Below are 18,648 nucleotides of genomic sequence, written 5' to 3' on the forward strand. Positions count from 1 at the left end.
TTACAAATGTTTGAGTTAGTGGTCATGCTTTTGTGCAACGTTCAGCTTTTTTCACCACCTTGCGCAGCAGTTGCCCACTGAAAACAGCATGGTGCCTCTGACATCACAGGCAAAATCATTCTACCCACTTACACATCTTCATTTCAGATCCTCTGTGAAATTTCAGTCTGGGTCAATCTTGAAATTGGTTGGTTGTGAAAAACCTAGTGGAGCCTCAGTGAGTCACTGTGGACTTTTACGGTCATAAGTGGCCTGAATTTGGCTCTCCCGTTCTGCTTATCTCTCTGTTTACAGCCTGTTATCAAATCAGTAGCTTTAGCCAAGTACTTGAGCTGGTCATAGACACACACTTGCCTATACATGCACAACTTAAATACTGCGCTGATGTAAATGTTGTGCTGCAATTCAGTGTCTGTCTAGTATTTCTCCATTGTATTTTTCCTTCTCCTTCTTGACAGACTTGTGATTTTTCCTCTGTAAAACTTTTGTTATTATCTTTACTAAAAGACAGATATCAGGATCTAATGCAAATTACCTGTATATACCTCCAAGGAGACAGACATAAAAAAAAGAGTGATAAGCGATTGTGGTTCTACTACAAGATAAAGTAGTAAATCAGGAGAAGGCTTGAGCTCCTGGCAGATGGTTATGATAATGTCATATACTTAATGCGAGGCGCTGTGTGAATATAGGTTAAATGAGTGCAGACATATTATCAGTGGCAACATCTGATTACAGAGGATTTGGTTAGTTGGTAATAAAAGACATATTGTTATCAGACTTTATCTGTATGTGTTGTAACTTTGTGGTTATGCCCTTTGGCTTTATTTGAGGTTTTCTGGAATAAACAAAAATTGTTGGGTCTGACATGCAATGCGAATTCTCTTTGTAAAAGAACATATCTTACTGCATTGGATTGAAAATATAAATTTTTTTCCAGTTACATCACTGGGTCAGGAGACTAACTAATAGATTTAAGACAGTGTTTTCTCCCTCATACATGCATGCCATGGATTCACTATGAAAGACCAATTCACAGAATTCCTTTCTGTCGCTCGAGGAGCCAGCATGACCTGGAGCGACAGAAATAGCTTTTCACGCGTTTGGTGTGGGAAAAGTGAATTGGGTCATTTCACAACTCTCCAGCTCAGTATAAAGACCTGATTAGATTAGCTTTGATTAGATTTGCTGGCTGAACGAGGCCTCTTCGGGAAGGATTGGTGCAGTGAAGTGTCCTTAGAGAAGAGGTGGTGGTAAGTGGAGGGGTGGTGGGCTTATTCTGTTAATAATGTGCTAAATTAACCATCCAAGCTCCTCTCTACCGAGAGCTACATGTTTTATTCATGTCAATAGAATAACAGGTGGAACTTGACAGGTGGTGCAGCTGTTTTTTTTTTTTTTTTTCTTCTGATCACATCTCCAGAAAAGTTGTTAATTGGGTCCTCCATGCTGTTGTGAGCTTTCAATTAAAGCAACATTCCTCTTATTTTTAGTCCGCCTTTGTATATAAAACCTTTCTTTTGATTTAAAAAGTGGACATATCCACTGTGGCTTCACTTACTGGTTTGTGAACTCCTGTTTTGAAGCCCTTGATGGCCTTCGCCATATGATCTTTCTTTTAAAGCCAGAAGTGACCATATTTGGATAAGAAGCTGAATTTCAATGTTATTACATAATTATTTTCAGAAGGACACTGATCGGACAGAGTCTAAGTAATGACATCGTAATGACTTGTGCGAAAAATTTATTGACTGTGTTTTATGAAAGAGGTTTAAGCATTCCTAATGGATATCTATTAGAGCCAGAGATGTGTTTAAGGGCAGTCTGTAACATTGACTATTGGTTGAGGTTGAGGAGGTAGAGCAGTTGTTTGCCAATCAGAAAGTCAGGGATTTGTTTCCTAGCTTCCCCAGTCCACATGTTGAAGTGCCTTTGTGTAAGACAGTGAACTGCACTTTGCCTGTGGAGCATTCATTGGTGTTTGAGTGTGCGTAAGATAGAGAAAATATAGTGCTTAGGCTAACAAACTGTGTAGACTAATAATGAATTTGTATGTGAATGGGTAAATGTGGATTAGTGTTGCACTGATGTAGTCCATTTACCACTGCGCTTCCTCAGTTGGCTACATCCATCTTTTTTTATGCTGTCTTTTTGAGGTCATAATCTAGTAGTAGCAGTTTTTTTTTTTTTTTTTTTTTTTTTTTTACTGGAGTAACAACCTGCTGTTGATTTTCTGCAGATGATTTTATTTTCTTTGTTCTGACATGAAGACTTTCTTTACTCATGGTGGCTGCTTAATTCCTCAGATTAATTAAACGCTAAACTGTTTCAGCCATAGATGTAGATGATGTGACCCATTAGTTTGTGGACTGCTGTTTTGAAGCTACAAATCTGTCATCTGGTCATGGCCATCTTGGGGTTTTGGAATCGGAGGTGAATATGCAGGAGATCGATCAGACTGAGAACCCTGGGACACTGTACACATCTTTTTAGCTGTTACTTGATGCTGCCATACCTTTAATTATGCATAATTTAAGCATTTATATATGTTATATGGTTGAACAAGGCTACATAGAAAATTGCTTTTCAAACTGCCATGAACAGGAAAAATATCTGAAGAGAAACCACCTGGACATCTGTTGGGATTGATTTACGTTTGCTGTCAGCCCCACAGGTTGTGTTTTAGCATTTCCCTGTTAGTCTGAGCCCCAGAAGTCGCTACTCTATTTCAACAGAATACAGCTACCACTCACTCTGTGGTTTGAAGGTTTTATTCATAGTTGATTAAGGTCCTCAAAACTGACATTAAAGGACATTATCACACTCTTTATGAGACCAAAACAGTTGTAACTTAGCTTAGTTAGCTTTAGCCCTGTTCTACTCTAAATTACGACTTCAATTATTTCAATGTGCTACATTTATTTAAGCTCAAATTACACTGTTTGCATCTGTAAGTATTTTCAGTCCCCAGGAACCTTTCATAGTTCTTATAACCATTTGGGATAGCCCCACTTCTTTTTAGCTTTTGCACCAAAAGAACTGAACTCTTTCTATAGGTTTTTTTTAGGTCCTCCCTTAGAGTAGGAACTTTCCTAGCATGAGGGAAATTATCATTGATTGATGATTAGTGTTCAGTGATTGGTTGAACAGACGAAACGACTGGAACACGTCATTAAAAAAAACAAGAAACTCGCAAACTATCCTTTTGACACTGAATCAAAAGACGGAGTAACAGACTGACAGTGACCCCTGGGTTTTATTGAGCCTCTATATACTGTACTTTTAATCACCTGTCTGTGTCTGTTAATGTTCACATGAACATTGTTATAGATTTTACAAAATTTATGACTGTGGGGATCAAGTGTGGCATCTACATTTCACATACCAACATCCTCTGTAGTATAAACTGATCCACATATCTGTTGTTCCATGCTCTGTAAAGTTTTGTAATTTGAAGATTTTCTATTGTTACAAGCTTGAATCCTATTGATAATTTCAGTTTTTTTTTTTTTTTTTTTAAGTGACTTGGTCAAAGACAGGACTCTGTGTTTGGCATTCATGTTGTAAGACTTCTGATTCTTTTTTTCCTTGTCAATCAAACAGTTCGTAACAGTGAATCCAAATTTATTTCTTCATCTGATATCAGCTTGATAATATCAACAGTTTGTTTGCGCAGTCTTACAACATTACACAATGTGAGGTTTTTCAAAAGTGTTTTAGTGACTTGGTTCATTGTGGGTATAGGAGCAGAATTTCTGTGGAAGAAAGCTTATTAACATGTGCGATAAACTTGTGTGATTAAACTCAGAAAAAAAAAGTATCTTGTAGGGTGTGGAGCAGTTCCAGCCTATACAGCATATTCTCAGTAGAGCTGTGTGTCACTGGCGGCTGTTCCTGCTGAATGTAAAGCAGTAATTTATTCATTGAACAGGTGAAGGCAGTGAGGAGTTGGCTGGTTTCTCCTCACCTAATGAAAACTCATATCCCTCTGACTCCTTTAAATTGGTTCTGAGGTGTCAAGTGTCTCCCAGCATGCACTCTCCCTCCCTCCCTCTGTCCCCTCCCTCCCACCCAGCAAAACCACACACATGCATGTGCACAGGAACACACTGTTTGCATATCCGACTCATAAAGTCGTCTCACTGCAGACCAAAAGGACATGACGCTTTGATACTCAAGCTCCTGTCCATCATCGTGCACATAATCACACACTTCAGTCCAGTAACACAGAGTCAAACAAGTATACACAGACCCACACCAAACACACACGTCTGGCTGGTCTGTGACTGTGAGACAGCTGCGGCGGTCTAAGAGCCGGTTTCGGTGACATTTAAGATTGATTACAAAGAGGAAGATTAATTATGATAATGTCCACTTATTTTCACTCTTTTCAGAATTGGGGACGCTTGCTGGGATCATAAATCACTGCACAGTCGCCTCACCCTAACAGAGAGCAGTCTGAACAGGAGGCTTTGTCATTGGTTCAGATCAGTTGTTTGGCATTAGAAGCGATTGAATATGAGTAGTTTTAAGATTTTGTCTCAGTTTTGGTGATTGGGCAAGTTGATGCAAGTCCTACCAACCACCAACCAGCAACAAGTATCAAGAGGTCAGTTACTGGCCAGATGCTCATGTCCTGGCTTCTGTACCCTTATTAAGTCATCTGTCTGTTTTGAGTGTTGTTTGAATTCATCTGTCTTTCGCTGGTAGTTCTGTGATATTATATCGAAAGCTCTAGGCTCACAAAATCTATCTTGGAAATTTACTGGATGTGTTTGGTTTGTGTATCTGAGAGTGGTCCAACTCTGTTTAAATTCTGGAAACTACTGGACATCCATCAGTCAGGCTGAGAAGTGATGAGAATTTAGGGATGTAAGAAATTAAGCTCTCTGACCAGCAGGCTACATTTAAGTCTTTACATGTTAGTGTTTCAGCATTATGCATTTAGCTTCAATTAGGTTTATCAGGTCAGCAGGGGTTAGAGGTAAAAAGAATTTCTTTAGGTCTCTCCCAAATTTCTCAAACTCTCATTGCATGTTTGCAAACATAAATCATGCCTTTATAATAATTTGATGATCTCTTTTATCTTGGCTACTACAAATAATAAGACAAATAATTGCAGTAATTGTACTTTCCAGTAAGTTGTTTCTTAGCTTTTTTGGATAACTTCACTGTTGAAAAACCTGAAACACTGTTACAGAAATTGGATTAAAAAAAGTAATTTATCACCTGGTTCAAGCAGTCTAAACTCTTACATTTTACTGAATAGATGAAAGTGCTTGGACCAGAGCTGTTTTTATAACGGCATATTCAACCGAATCACAGTTCACCAAGACCAAAGACCAAAAATATACAGCAGAATATAAGTGGCTTTTGGTAATGATGGACCAGTTCTTCAGTTGACAGATGTCAGGATAATTATGTGTTAAATTCGAGAAAAAAAAGGATACACTTGAATTTTGGATTTAGATTATTCAATTTGGCATTCCATCAGACAAAAGTGTGGAAACTCAAAAACGTATTACAATTTCTAGGTTATATAATTATATATTATGAAAGGACAAGATTGTCGCATCAGCTTTGAGTTCCCCACTGTTTTGTTTATGTAATAATGATGATAAAAGGACTTGACTTGATTTGATAGATTAGTCTGAACCCTAATCGAGTAAAAGAGTTTTTGAGTTGTGTCTTGCACAGAAGTTTAGTTAATCATTCTTCTGTGGACGAACCTGCTTGTTGTGAACACAATATGTATTTTGTCCTTTCTGCATATTATCTGAACGTCTCTTTAAAAATGTTATAGGACCACTAAATTACCTTTAATTAACTTCATGGGCTCTCTTGTCCTCTGTTTCATGTTTCTGTCAACCCTCTTCTGTCTGTAATCTCTCCCAGCTTCACTTTGTAAACTCCCCTGTAACGCTCCCTGCAGCTTTCAGTCACACTGAGTCAGACTTGGGTCATGGGAACTCACAGCTGCTTGTCCGACCACATGCAGTTGACAGACAGCGAGGTCCATCTCGATTTGTTTGCTGATGCCCGTGAAAAAAAAAGAAAAAAATAACGCTGCACCTGAAACAATCTAGAGTTAGAGTTTGTTGTTGAGGAATAGTGGAGTCCGTCTCCTCTGGAAAGTAGGACATAGTGTGCAGGCATGCTGGGCTTTTGCACAGAATATAAATAAATGCTATGTCTTTGCACTAAATAGTGTATTAAAAATTAATATCCCTGGTTTTATTTAAGTGGAACTGTGTAATAATCAGTTCCATTTTAAGAAATATTCTAAACATTGAAACTGTGTTACTCCAATGAATTTGAGATAAGTTCACAATGCATAATGTTTATATTTCAGTTTTTATACCAACTGAAATACTCTTTGTCTTCTTCTGCCAGTCTAAGTTCATTACAGACCAAAAAAGTGTCAAATATTGAAAGAAGACAAGGTCAGAGGTCACATTAATAGTTTTGAGATTTTATTCTTTCACACTCATCCGGTTCCCCTGCAGTGCTTGTGCATGTGCATCTCACATCAGGCAACAACTTACATCGTGAAGTGACAAACCGTAATCATGTATTTCACCACTGGTGAGTGACATCAAAGTAAGAAAATGAAAGGAATTTAAAAAAAACGTGTTAAATGGTACTCTCCCCCATATGCGACCAAATCTGAAATGTGTCTAAATAGTCACAAGTGCCAGGTAAACATCATGACATAGTGAGAGCATTAGGACACGTTGAATTTTTATCTCATTGTAAGCTGTGTCTCCGTATTTAGTAATGGAAAAGAGGTAGATAGCTTTGCATATTAGAATTATGGCCATGTTTTGTTTCTTGTACCATGATACTATGATTCTGACAATTTGTAGTAACTGGAACATGAACGGCTTATCTCATGTAACTTGAAGAATAAGATGCCCAAAATAATTTCAACACATGTTTTCCTGGGCTGCCAGGTGGTGTGGCGCTTAGTACCGTCGCCTCACAGCGAGATGGTTCCAGGTTAAACTCCTGGCTGGGGCCTTTCTGTGTGGAGTTTGCATGTTCTCCCCGTGTATGCGTGGGTTCTCTCCAGGTACTCCGGCTTCCTCCCACTATCCAAAAACATGCATGTTAGGTTAATTGGTGTCTCTAAAATTGTCCTCTGGAGTGAGGGTGAGCATTTGTGTGGTTGTTTGTCTCATTTGTCTCTGTGTGGCCCTGTGATGGACTGGTGACCTGTCCAGGGTGTACCCTGCCTGTCGCCCGATAACCACTGGGATAGGCTCCAGCGCCCCCGCAACCCGACCGATGGATTAAGCGGGTACAGAAAATGGATGGATGGAGAAGCTTTCCTTAGAGCTTGTAACCACTTTAACGTGACCAAATTACATTAATTTTCCATCATTTTAACTCAAACTTTAGTATCAAACAAATACTTAGAGATAACATCTGTAATTTCTGATGTGTACTTAAGTCTAAAAATCAGCCATGTGTATGCAAACTAAATAAATACATTTTTACAATAGAGATCAACATATTACAACACAAAGCTCCTTTTACTGAGTAATCACCCCCCTGCTCAGTCCCAGGGAGCTGAGGTAATGGTGAAAACATTCATAATTTGATGGAAAGAATAAATCATTGCCTGAACCAGATTTGACAAAAGGGAAACTGGATTAGTTTTTGGCCCTGACACCAGGATTTGATAATAAAATGACGTGGGAGATGAAATGCGTTTCGATTGGCACCATATAAAGAAAACCTAACCGGTTGAATTCAAATTGACCTATTGGGTGAAATATCCCAAAAGTATGTTGGTAGTTTCCAGGTGAATGTTTTGCTCCTTGACAGAACAGTGGCTGCAGTTGTTAACCTGCCCCAGGCACATGGAAACTAATCAGTTGCAGCAGTGTGGGAACAAGTCTTATTTTCCCACCGTTATTCACCATCACAGTATGTGTGTGTGCATGTGTGTATGAAAGTAACTTGTGTGTGCCTGTTTATGAGTGACAGTGGCTCATATCTAAGTTTCTGTGCGAACTCCACATCATGTTCATGTCTGCATCTTGAAGTGGGCATTGGTGAGTTCCAGCAGGACTGTGTGCGTGCGCGCCATGTTTCTGTATTAGTGTGCACTGTGATAACCTCTGCCCTCTCCTCTCTCTGTTTCAGCGAGCGTACACCCTGATAGTGGAAGCATGGGATAAGGACAATGGCACACACAGCAATGGTAAGGTGCACCACTCAGCTCTCTGTTTAACTCCAAAATAAATGATAAAATATATTGTTGTCCAAATTAGTGTCCATATATGGTACTGTTCAAAAGTCTTGAGTCACCCCTTAATTATTTACATTTTGCATCCAAGCAGTCTGACTTTATTGTTATCTTTCAAAGTGGTCTTGAGTAATAGTTCTCCAAGCCTTCTGAATGTCTTTTAAAGTTTTTCTTTGGACAGTGGCTGGTTTTTAACTTATTTTGAGTTTTGAGTTGTACCAAACCATTTTCAGAGAGATGTTTTTTTTTTATTTGTTCGTTAGACCACTAAACACTCGCCTATTAATAATTTAAGCATAAAAAATGCATTTACTGTAACTCAAGGAATGAATCAGTGTTATGTCTACACATGAAATGCAAATTAGCAAAGAACCTGGATTGTATCTTTAGACATATGCAACGTTGCACAGCAGCAATGTGTTCGAGTGACTAGCTGATAATAAAACAAAGCCCATGGTGCAACAAATATGGGCAAATCCTACCAATCAACTTAAGACATTTTAAGAACTGGTTTGAGATGTTTTTCTCAATAACCATACTCAGTTTGGCATTAAATCAAATTACATTAATCAAAATCTTCAGCTTTTGTTAGTTGCTGGGCAACCTTCATCTTCTATCTTCAGGGGACATCATGACGTTGTGGTAGTCGGTGTGTAAGACATATGAGTTGCACGTTGGAGCAAACCTGATTGTGTTTGGCATGAAAACCTATTTGAGAATCCTGAATATTTATCTCGCTCTATGAGAACATGCATTCATGAGAAGTCATCAGAGTAAACCATGTGAACTGGAACCAAGCTCAGTTCCAGCATGCCTGTGGCCATCTCCCAGATTTCTTTGGCGTACAGCTATATCCTGTTTACACATATTCTTCTGATCTCAGTTCAGTTGGACTGTTTTCCAGCATCTTTGGGAGGAAGAGGGGTTAATGGAAGGAGATAATCTATGTGATAAGACAAAAGTTAATTAGGGGCTCACTTTCCAAGTTGACTTGGGTGGGTCATTTGATGACTTCTTCTCATGGAATAATCAAATCAACAACTAATACTGATGATTCAGACATACTGCATATGGTAGTTGCTGTAATACTGATTTTTATCTTTACTGAATATTTCACTCCATATATTAAATAGCTCAGCTCCTAATCTGAATTGTTTGACTAAGATGAAAAGAATCAGTGAAGTATGACACTTTAGGTATACTTTATTTGAACACGTCTGTCTCATAATAATATCTTAGAAAATTAACATCCATCCTAAAAAGTAAACGATGAGCTTTGATGTTAGCTAAGTTTTTTTTTTTTCTCCTCTAACACCATCGTCCCTTTTCTCATCCTCTTCAGGGTCACTCAGGCTTTTTTCAGCTCTCCTCTATAATAAGCTCACCTCGTTAAGCCATTAATTACAGACCACAGCCCACTTTCTGCCCCCCTTCTTCCCTCTGATGTCTGTCTCCTAATTAGCATCCCGGCAGCTGTCCAGCTACTGCACGACACTTCATTATACACTGTGACAGGCTGGCATTCAGACTGAGTGCCTCAGCCTGGACAGCAACCCTAGTGGGGAGGGGTGTGCTGTAGTCTTTGCATGCTCAACCACCTGAATATCTGACGTTGTGATGGATGGAGGGCTGCTTTATTTCTTCTCAAAGAGGGGGAAGGCTAAGAGGCAGTGTTGATGTCTCAACCGCCATGTCCTGTCATGTAAACGTGGACTAAGTCTCAGTGCGTGATTACAAGTTTAAGTCTCTCAGTAAATCTGTCAGGGCCCATGTGTCCCAGCAAATAAAAACCTTAGATCTTTGCTGAATTTTAAGTCACGCTGAACAGAAATATAAATTGACATAAATCAAGAGTAGAAACATTGGGGATTAAGGGTTGTTTACTGTATCTAATATCTAGTTAGTCTCACACCTTTTTACTGCCTCAGTCTGGGAATTCCTCCATTTTGTGGAATTACTGTCGACTCACGTCATAGAGCAGGCATGAACCTGTAGTATCCACCAGTCAGTGTTGCATATGCAAGTGGAACAAACATTAGTGTAATGGTGTCATAATTATAGAGGCATTTCTCATCTGCTCAGGTGTGAAAAGGGGAAAAAATTAGACTTTCTCACGAAAGTTTTGCTTCACCCAAGAACCCAATCTGAATCCTCTGATCTGTCAACACAAATCTTCATGTCAGTGTCCTGTATTCATATAGTACATAATTCTGTTTTAACTGTATTAAGATGAGGTATCTGCTGTGAACAGCGCCTCGGCACCTTTGGTCTGAGCAAACAACCTAGTGTTTAAACACTGAGTGACTTTTAAAAAGAAAATCTATTGAAATATTGTCATTTTGATGAGGATTCATCTAAAGTTATGAATAAAGAAAAGAATATTTGTTTATAAAGAATTATTTGTGTTTTCAGCTGTCAGCTGTGAAAATCTTGCAATGTTGTGGCTGAAACAAACTATTTTCGTTCTCTTTATCGCTTTTGGTTAAGTTTCTAGTGTTTTTCACTAGTTTCTTGGTTTTTCGAACCAGTGACCTAAAAGCGAAGCCTTTGGGTATTATACTCTCATTGAAAACTGATACATTTTCAGTTATTGAAGTTTTTACAAAATATTTAATCAACATATTGATTTGCAACTTGGGTGACAAATGGTGCCTTAAATGCTGCTGAAGATTGTTGCCAAAATTGCTCCGTGAGCATGAGCCTACATTTTACATGAGCCTACATTTTACATGAGCCTACAGTTTACATGAGCCTACAGTTTACATGAGCCTACAGTTTACATGAGCCTACATTTTACATGAGCCTACAGTTTACATGAGCCCACAGTTTACGTGAGCCCACAGTTTACGTGAGCCCACAGTTTACATGAGCCCACAGTTTACATGAGCCCACAGTTTACATGAGCCCACATTTTACATGAGCCTACAGTTTACATGACCTACAGTTTACGTGAGCCCACAGTTTACGTGAGCCCACAGTTTACGTGAGCCCACAGTTTACGTGAACCTACAGTTCACGTGAGCCTACAGTTCACGTGAGCCTACAGTTCACGTGAACCTACAGTTTACGTGAACCTACAGTTTACGTGAGCCTACAGTTTACGTGAGTCTACAGTTTACGTGAGCCTACAGTTTACGTGAGCCTACAGTTTACGTGAGTCTACAGTTTACGTGAGTCTACAGTTTACGTGAGTCTACAGTTTACGTGAGTCTACAGTTTACATGAGTCTACAGTTTACATGAGCCTCAATGGCTGCTGCTCTGCTGGAGGAGAGGGGGGAAAACTGAGGGCTCATGCTAATGTAAAGTTTGGGGTTAGGGTGTGCTGTGAGTGAGGAAAAATATCCACACAAACACAGGTCTACAGGGGAAACGGTGTCCCGTTATCCTCACTTAATTCGGAATGCCTAAATTTAAATCTCATTTGAATAATTCAGATATAATTTGAAACACAGGTATGCCGTGCAGCCCTTCAGGTACAGCTGTAAAATGTTAGTCACTCAGTGGCTTGAAACATAAAAAGGGTTCTGCAGGTTATGACAGGTATTTCCAAAGCTGACAATATGTTCTGTTGTTTTGCATTGAAATAGTTTTGAAATAGTTTTGCATCAGATAAACATAGCACCACCCCCAAATCTATGCATTAGTCAAACAGTTACCTTTGTATGGAGGTGGAAGGGAGGGTAAACCTGCCTGTAGGGGTGGACGATATGATGATATTAGATTGTGAAGGATTGCAACGTGAAGATGATCTGTCAAACTGCAGAGATCGTGGGATCATCTAGGGCACATTCTATAAATTGCAGTTCTATGCTGACGTACCAGATGTATTACGTCGTCAACCTGACCGACTAATCATAGCGAATTACGGGCAGTGACGCGCTTTCTTACCCGCCTCCTTGTTTGTGTGTTGTGGTAGCCAAACAGAGGAGTTGGTCGCTAAAAAAAATTCCACCTCCATTATATGGAATTGGTTTGGATTTTCTGCAACTGATCAAGTGCAAGCAAATGTAATTTGCAAAGTTTGCACAGAAACGGTTTGCAGATTGGGTGGCAACACGACGAACCTGTTCAATCACTTGAAGAGGAAGCATCCCAAAAAGTATACTGAGAGCCAAACAGCGCAGGCGGAGGCAGCAGCTTCAATAAGCTATTTAGTGTTTTGATAAATAACTCCTGTTTAAATGACTGTCAGTAATTTCTTTGATTGATATTTTACTTTCTGTTTCTACTTTTGCAAGAGTACACTTTATTAGAAAGTTGTTTACCTTAAACTTTACATTGTTTGCACATTGTTTGCATACGCAGGCAAAACTTTTTAAAATGAAGAAAGAAAGGTTTTCATTTTTCAATTTAAGATTGTGATAAAATCACGATATAGATTTTTTTAAAAATCGTGATATTTTTGTCATATCGCCCACCCCTAGCTGCCGGATGTTCAACATTAAAAAGTATCAACACCATTGAAAACCAATGAAACCAACATGTTGTATTCCTTGTGTAACCTGAACACTATTTGTGTGGTGTTTAAAATATAAAACTTCACATGAAAAAATCAGTTGTTCCAAAGTGAAACATACTGTTAAAATAGAGGGTAGCTCAAGGTGCAGATTCAAAAAGCCAATGAATTTCCTGGACTGAGTTTACAGGTCTCAGTGCTGCAGGAGCCACGTGTAAACAGGTCCAGGCAGCAGGTTGAAGAGGCCTCAGGAGAGGGAGAAGGGAAAAAAGCCCCACAAAGGTTGTTTATGCTTCAGGAAGCCCTCGCCTGTTTAAAAACAAAACAGAAATGGCAGACGAGAAAAGAGGACGGAGATGTTGTTGACCATTTACTACGTGCATTTCTCAACAGATCCCTGGAGTTACATGTAAAAATCCAGCAAAACAATACATTTCTATTTGTTTTAAAACCAACAGTAAATGTACGTATATTAAAACCTATTAAAACACCTCATTTTCAGCCACACTGTTGCTGTGGGAGACATTCTTACTTTAGCATGAACACAAACATGCAAATCATGCCCAAGAAACTCACTCTTGGCTGTTATTTTTTCAAAAAGCTGCAATGATTTAACGTTTAATCAGGAATCCATCAGGGTTTTGTCGGTTATTAAACATGTTAATGCTGGGCTTTAATTCTGCAAGGATTTTAAAGACGTAAGTGTGTTTTTCTTTTCTTTGTAGTGTCTCGTAAATATTTTTTTATATATATATATATATATATATATATATATATTCTCATGAATAGTTGTGAAATGACTGGCTGATTACATTTGTCCTCAGACAACAGAGGCTGGAAAATGGCTGTAAAAGTTGTAGCGATAAACCACCTGGAGGAAAATGCTCCGTAAAACACAGGATCACCCTGACAACCAAGTTCTCACGGCTGAATCATTGCAGTGTATGAGCAATGTCCTGTTGTACTATCATTCCAGGTCTTGAATCATTTTGCCCATCAGTACCACCTGGTTCATGAAGGATGTCACTATGTGAAAGATTACGCAAAATGCTATTAGTGTTATGCAGTGTTAGTCTATCTTTTTGATGAGTGAAAATGACTTTCACCTCCTAGTAAACGCCCAGTAAACTTAAAACAAACAGCCTACAGGGATAAAGAACACTTGCTGTTTTAACTGCTCATAGATCACATATACTCTCATTTTGTAAGTTCTGATCATTGATCACAAGTAACTATTCTTACAATTAAAGGGCAAAGGAAAAAACAAAAGCTTGGGAAAGCCCTTTTACTCACAATTTTTGGTACCTGTTAGTTATCAACACAACTTTGTGTCTGAATTTGGTATCCAAACTTAACCTGAAACTGATTTACTCTTTCAAAATTATCCAGTTGTAGTTGTAGCCCTGTATTCTTTTTTTGTAGTCTTCATAAAAAAATTCTGTGATCCTATCTATGAAAAACATCTGATGTAAAGTGAAGGAAAAAGCCTTGGCATCTGGTCAAAGATCAGCACTGCTACAAGCAATAAGCTGTAAAAAGGTCAAGGGTGAAAGAGCCACAGACCCCCCCCCCCCCCACCCCCACGCCCCTACTGACAAAGCAGTCTGGTTGCCTTGTTGCTTGTTGCACCATGCCTGAAAATGGAAACTATTGGATAATTTAGACACTCTTTCTTTTAAAAAAAAAAGAAGCCTTCTCTTTCAAAGCTCGGACAATCACTTTGCTTTTGACATGATCAGCTGCTCAGATCTGAAGCCCCTCGTGGTTTATATAAGCTGGTTTTAAGTGGCCCCTCTCTCCTGCTCTCCCTAGTAACAACGGCCTCTCTTAGCATGTCTCCTCCACTACAGAGGGAGCTCATGATTGGTCTATATTTTTATATCTAATTGCTGGAGATGAACAGCAGTGAGTGAGTGCCTGGGTGTTTCAGGTGGTGGGTGTGGGACTGAAATCTGTGGCAGTGTGTTAACTCGCAGTGAGACTCCGTTATTCAGGACAGTGTGAAAATGGATTCTCAGTCTTAGCCTTTCAGTCTTTATGTACAGGCTCAAACTTTAACAGTGCTACTAATTATATGAAAATTTTGAAAGAAATCAATGGAAAATTTTACATATACTGCGAATATACTGCTATTTTTTATCATTATTATTATGCTGCTCCCCTGAAGAATTAAAGGTATCACTAAGCATTAATCGCCTCAAAACTGATTAGGATAAATTTTTTCTTGTAAGTATGTAAAAAGGTATTAAACAGGAGGATTAGCTATTTTTGGTTACAAGTTAGGAAATGAGGCGAAAGAAGATGCTGTTTTTTCACTCTATATGCAAATCTTTTATAAATATAATTATTTATTAAAAAGCTGTAGATGTTATAGCTTGTCTGCTTAATGCGCCACACATGCAGTCAAATTCAGAAAATGTTCCAACTTATCTAATTAATAACTGTTAAGGATTTTGAGATATTGCTGAGTTAATTTCAAAACAGTGTATCTGTAATGTATATAGTGAGATACTTTTATTTTTGAAATGGTGAAATTCAAACCCACATTACAGCCGGCATGGGTGTGGCTATTTTTCATTTATTTAAATTATTTTTGCTTTCTTTAGTTTTTCTTTGTAAGTAATTTGTATTCCTCTTGCACGACCCAGTACCAAGACCCCAATGATATTTTTTTCTCTTTCAGTTAAAAGAATGAACAAAAGTTGCAATGAAAAAAAATATATAAGTAATAGAAATGACATACTATATTCAGGAGAAATTGCAATAAGATTTTCCACCACTTTGCCACTTAAAGGGATTTTTTTATCCTCAGAGTTGATTTGTGTGTATTTAGGAGTTTTACCATCATTGGATGGCAGTCTTAGTGCTCTCAATTTGGAGAATCACAAGCATAACTTATCAGAAATCAGAACGTGTCCACAAAAGGAGTGAATTTTTCATGTTTAAACCAACTTAAATCTCACATATCTCATAACAAGAGCTATATTGTGGATTTTTACACTGCATCAGGCATTTTTTTTTACTAATCTATACAGTTTCTCAACTATAGAATGTCAGTATAGCAACGCAATCCACTGTCCATTCAAAGATAGTCCAGGTTGCAACACGGTGCAACAAACTTTATTTGTTTATTGAATGTTTAGTGCAAGTGACACTGCTGCTTTTAGTTTTGCTTTAATTCTGTTGGGACTTGACATATGCCCTTTCAAAAGCAAAATGTTTTCAGAAATGCAATATTTTGAACATATTTTTCATGCAAGTCTTTGAAAAGATGGATGAATGCAGATTCACCTGATACATTCAGTACGAGTCTACATTCGAATGTGAGTTGAATTTGCTTAACGATAAACATATAGAGACCAGAAGGAAAGAAAACTTGTTGAGGGAAAGTATTGGAAATAGAACAAAAACAAAGAAAAAGTTGGAAAAAAACAACAATGGGCATCAGTAATTGGTTGTTAAGGCACGTAGAAAGTGACTTGGAATTTTCCACATGATTTGAAGGATGAAGTATTTATGGGTTCAGCTACACAAACCTTTTAAACCTTTTAGGATTATTTGAAAGCTGCCCTGTCACAAAGCCTTTTTCATAAGTTGGGCGTTTTAGAGTTATACAGATTTCACAGGACAATGATATATGTGATCATGATGGAATAGACATCACAAGGGAAATGTGTATAATCTACAAAGAGACCTCCTTGTTTAATTTCAGCAGGCACTGATAGAGCTGATGCAGAAGTCTCCTCTGTGGGCTTAACCTGCACCATATTGGTGCTTGACCCAGCTAGACAACAGTGAGGATGAATCCAAGCTCTGTCTTGTCAACCCCTTCTCTGAAAGCAAAAGCAGTGATGCCGACTAGGTCACGGTGCTTCTGTTCCTTGAGAACAAGCTAAAGGGCCTTTCCTATGTCGCCCTTCCTCGCCTGTTCCTCGTCTCTTATTATTTCCGGCCTGGCTCCGATGGAGTCAAGGCTGGATATCCTGAAAAGAAGGGGGCTGGTGGAGGAGGAAGACAGAAAAGCATTTCACCAAGCAAGAAAGCTAAAACGTGATTTCAGTTATCAAACCCTTGCAGACCTCGCTCGTATACCCCTGTTTGTGTTTGCTTAATTTTCCTATTCTTTTACCCTTTTTCCTCCACTTTTTTCGTCCTCTGCTGTCTTGTGGAACACGGTGATATTTGACCAGAGGTTTCACCTCCCTCCTGATCTGTCTTAACTACTGGAATATGCTCACTAAACACCAGGTTTAAGGGGTTCAAATCCCACAACTGCAAGCAGCCATTTCCTGGAATAGCATTGAGAGGTTTTGTGTGTGCAGACCAAATACCAAATTTTTTTTAGGATTACTTTTTCATTTTATTCACTCTACCAAGTGGATATGGTTGATTTGAGCTGTTAGTTTGTCTGTTAGAAGGATTACTAAAAAAGCACTCGGCAAAGCTGAGGTATGGATCATCTTAAAAGTGATTAACTTCTGATATTGATAGAGATCTAGATCCAGCATCTTTTAAATTTTGAATTTAGGCTTGATGGAGGCATGCTGTCACAGGCTTCGCTTGTTTTTTTCTATGGAGCTAAAAATGTGGTCAATTTAAACTCTTTTTCCAAAGGGGGTTTGTCCAGTTAGACCTGAGCAATCCTAATTACAACTTCTTGTACAAAATCGTTTTTTCTTAATTTGCTCCTATAATCAAGACATTTGGTTAAAGTGGACTTTTACATTGGAGAGGTTTGTTCAAAGGTTTTCAGTTTGGACATTATTAGCACAGGAAATATTTTCTCAGCTTCAGTGATCAATATTTTAGCTCAAAGGCCAGAAAACAATATTTGGGTGGGGATAGTACTGGGCTTGTTTTTAAGATAGATAATAGTTTGTCCATGGTAGTAATGACCCTATCAAAAAAAAAAAGTTATTCTTGGTGTTCCACAGGGTTCTGTGTCAGGGCTGCTAAATTTCACCTTCTGACTCTTTCATTTGGTTTTATTCCAAGCTTTGCATACTTTCATTGTTATGCAGATTACACCCAGCCATGTATAGCAATACAAATACCAGTAAAACTTGATTAGACAAAATGCTTAATTTGAAAATGTTTCCATTAACAATAAGATTTTTTTTCTTAAATCTACCTATTAGAGCTATTAACATAATATTTTGTCACATTTATTAATAAATGCTCCTGGCATTTCTTTTTTTTTTTTTTTTTTTTTTCTTTCTAGATGACGAGCTACTAATTGAGCGTAGCATCTACAAAGGGATGATGAACCCTGGAGAGGAGAAGCAGACGGTGGAGTATAAAAGTCTGATTGCCAGCATCGAGTATACCATCCGTGTGCGCTGTGATGAACACTACTATGGCAGCAAATGCAACAAAGTGTGCCGTCCCCGGGACGACTACTTTGGCCATTATGTGTGCGACCAGTCTGGAAACAGAGAGTGTATGGAAGGTTGGACTGGACCTGACTGCAAAACAGGTGTGGAAAGAAATTAGTCCCACGATAAATATGCAGCAATGCCCAAACCACCTTGGAATAACTCACCTCTTGTCCACTAACACAGAAAAACAACTGATTTTTAGAACTATTTAATTTGGTTTGGTAATGCCAACAACAACATTTAAAAAATAGATTGAAAATAAAAAAACTCAACTGATAGGATCAGTAAAGATTTCTCTATGAAAACTACACATAAATGCTCTCGATGATTCGGTGGACACTATCCTAAATTTCTTACTTCCCTACTGCCCACTTTGGAAGAAGCTTGGAAGTTCATGTGAAGTGTCACTTTGCAAGAATTTCAAGAATGCTTGGAAACTCCTGTCACTGTTGAATGAACCCTCAACTCTGACAGTTACTTTGCCAACCATTGTTACTACATCAAAGCGTCTGTGCCTTTTCACAAGCATGAAAAGACAGGAAATTAGGTTTTAGTGAA

The 18,648-nt window shown here is 38.4% G+C and overlaps 1 protein-coding gene across 2 annotated transcripts in view; it reads left to right on the plus strand.

The window, feature by feature from the left end:
- Nucleotides 1-18,648, plus strand: part of LOC140269877 (protein jagged-2-like) — a 61,673-nt gene that overhangs the window by 12,293 nt on the left and 30,732 nt on the right. For both annotated transcript variants that reach the window (XM_072364885.1, XM_072364886.1), the window contains exons 3-4: nucleotides 8,152-8,209; nucleotides 17,934-18,188. In XM_072364885.1, coding sequence (XP_072220986.1) covers nucleotides 8,152-8,209; nucleotides 17,934-18,188 — 313 coding nt within the window. The remainder of the gene's footprint in view (nucleotides 1-8,151; nucleotides 8,210-17,933; nucleotides 18,189-18,648) is intronic.

This window comes from Leuresthes tenuis, unplaced genomic scaffold (genome assembly GCF_036924035.1).
Source record: "Leuresthes tenuis unplaced genomic scaffold, fLeuTen1.0.hap1 SCAF_15, whole genome shotgun sequence".
In the NCBI taxonomy this organism is placed as follows: domain Eukaryota; kingdom Metazoa; phylum Chordata; class Actinopteri; order Atheriniformes; family Atherinopsidae; genus Leuresthes; species Leuresthes tenuis.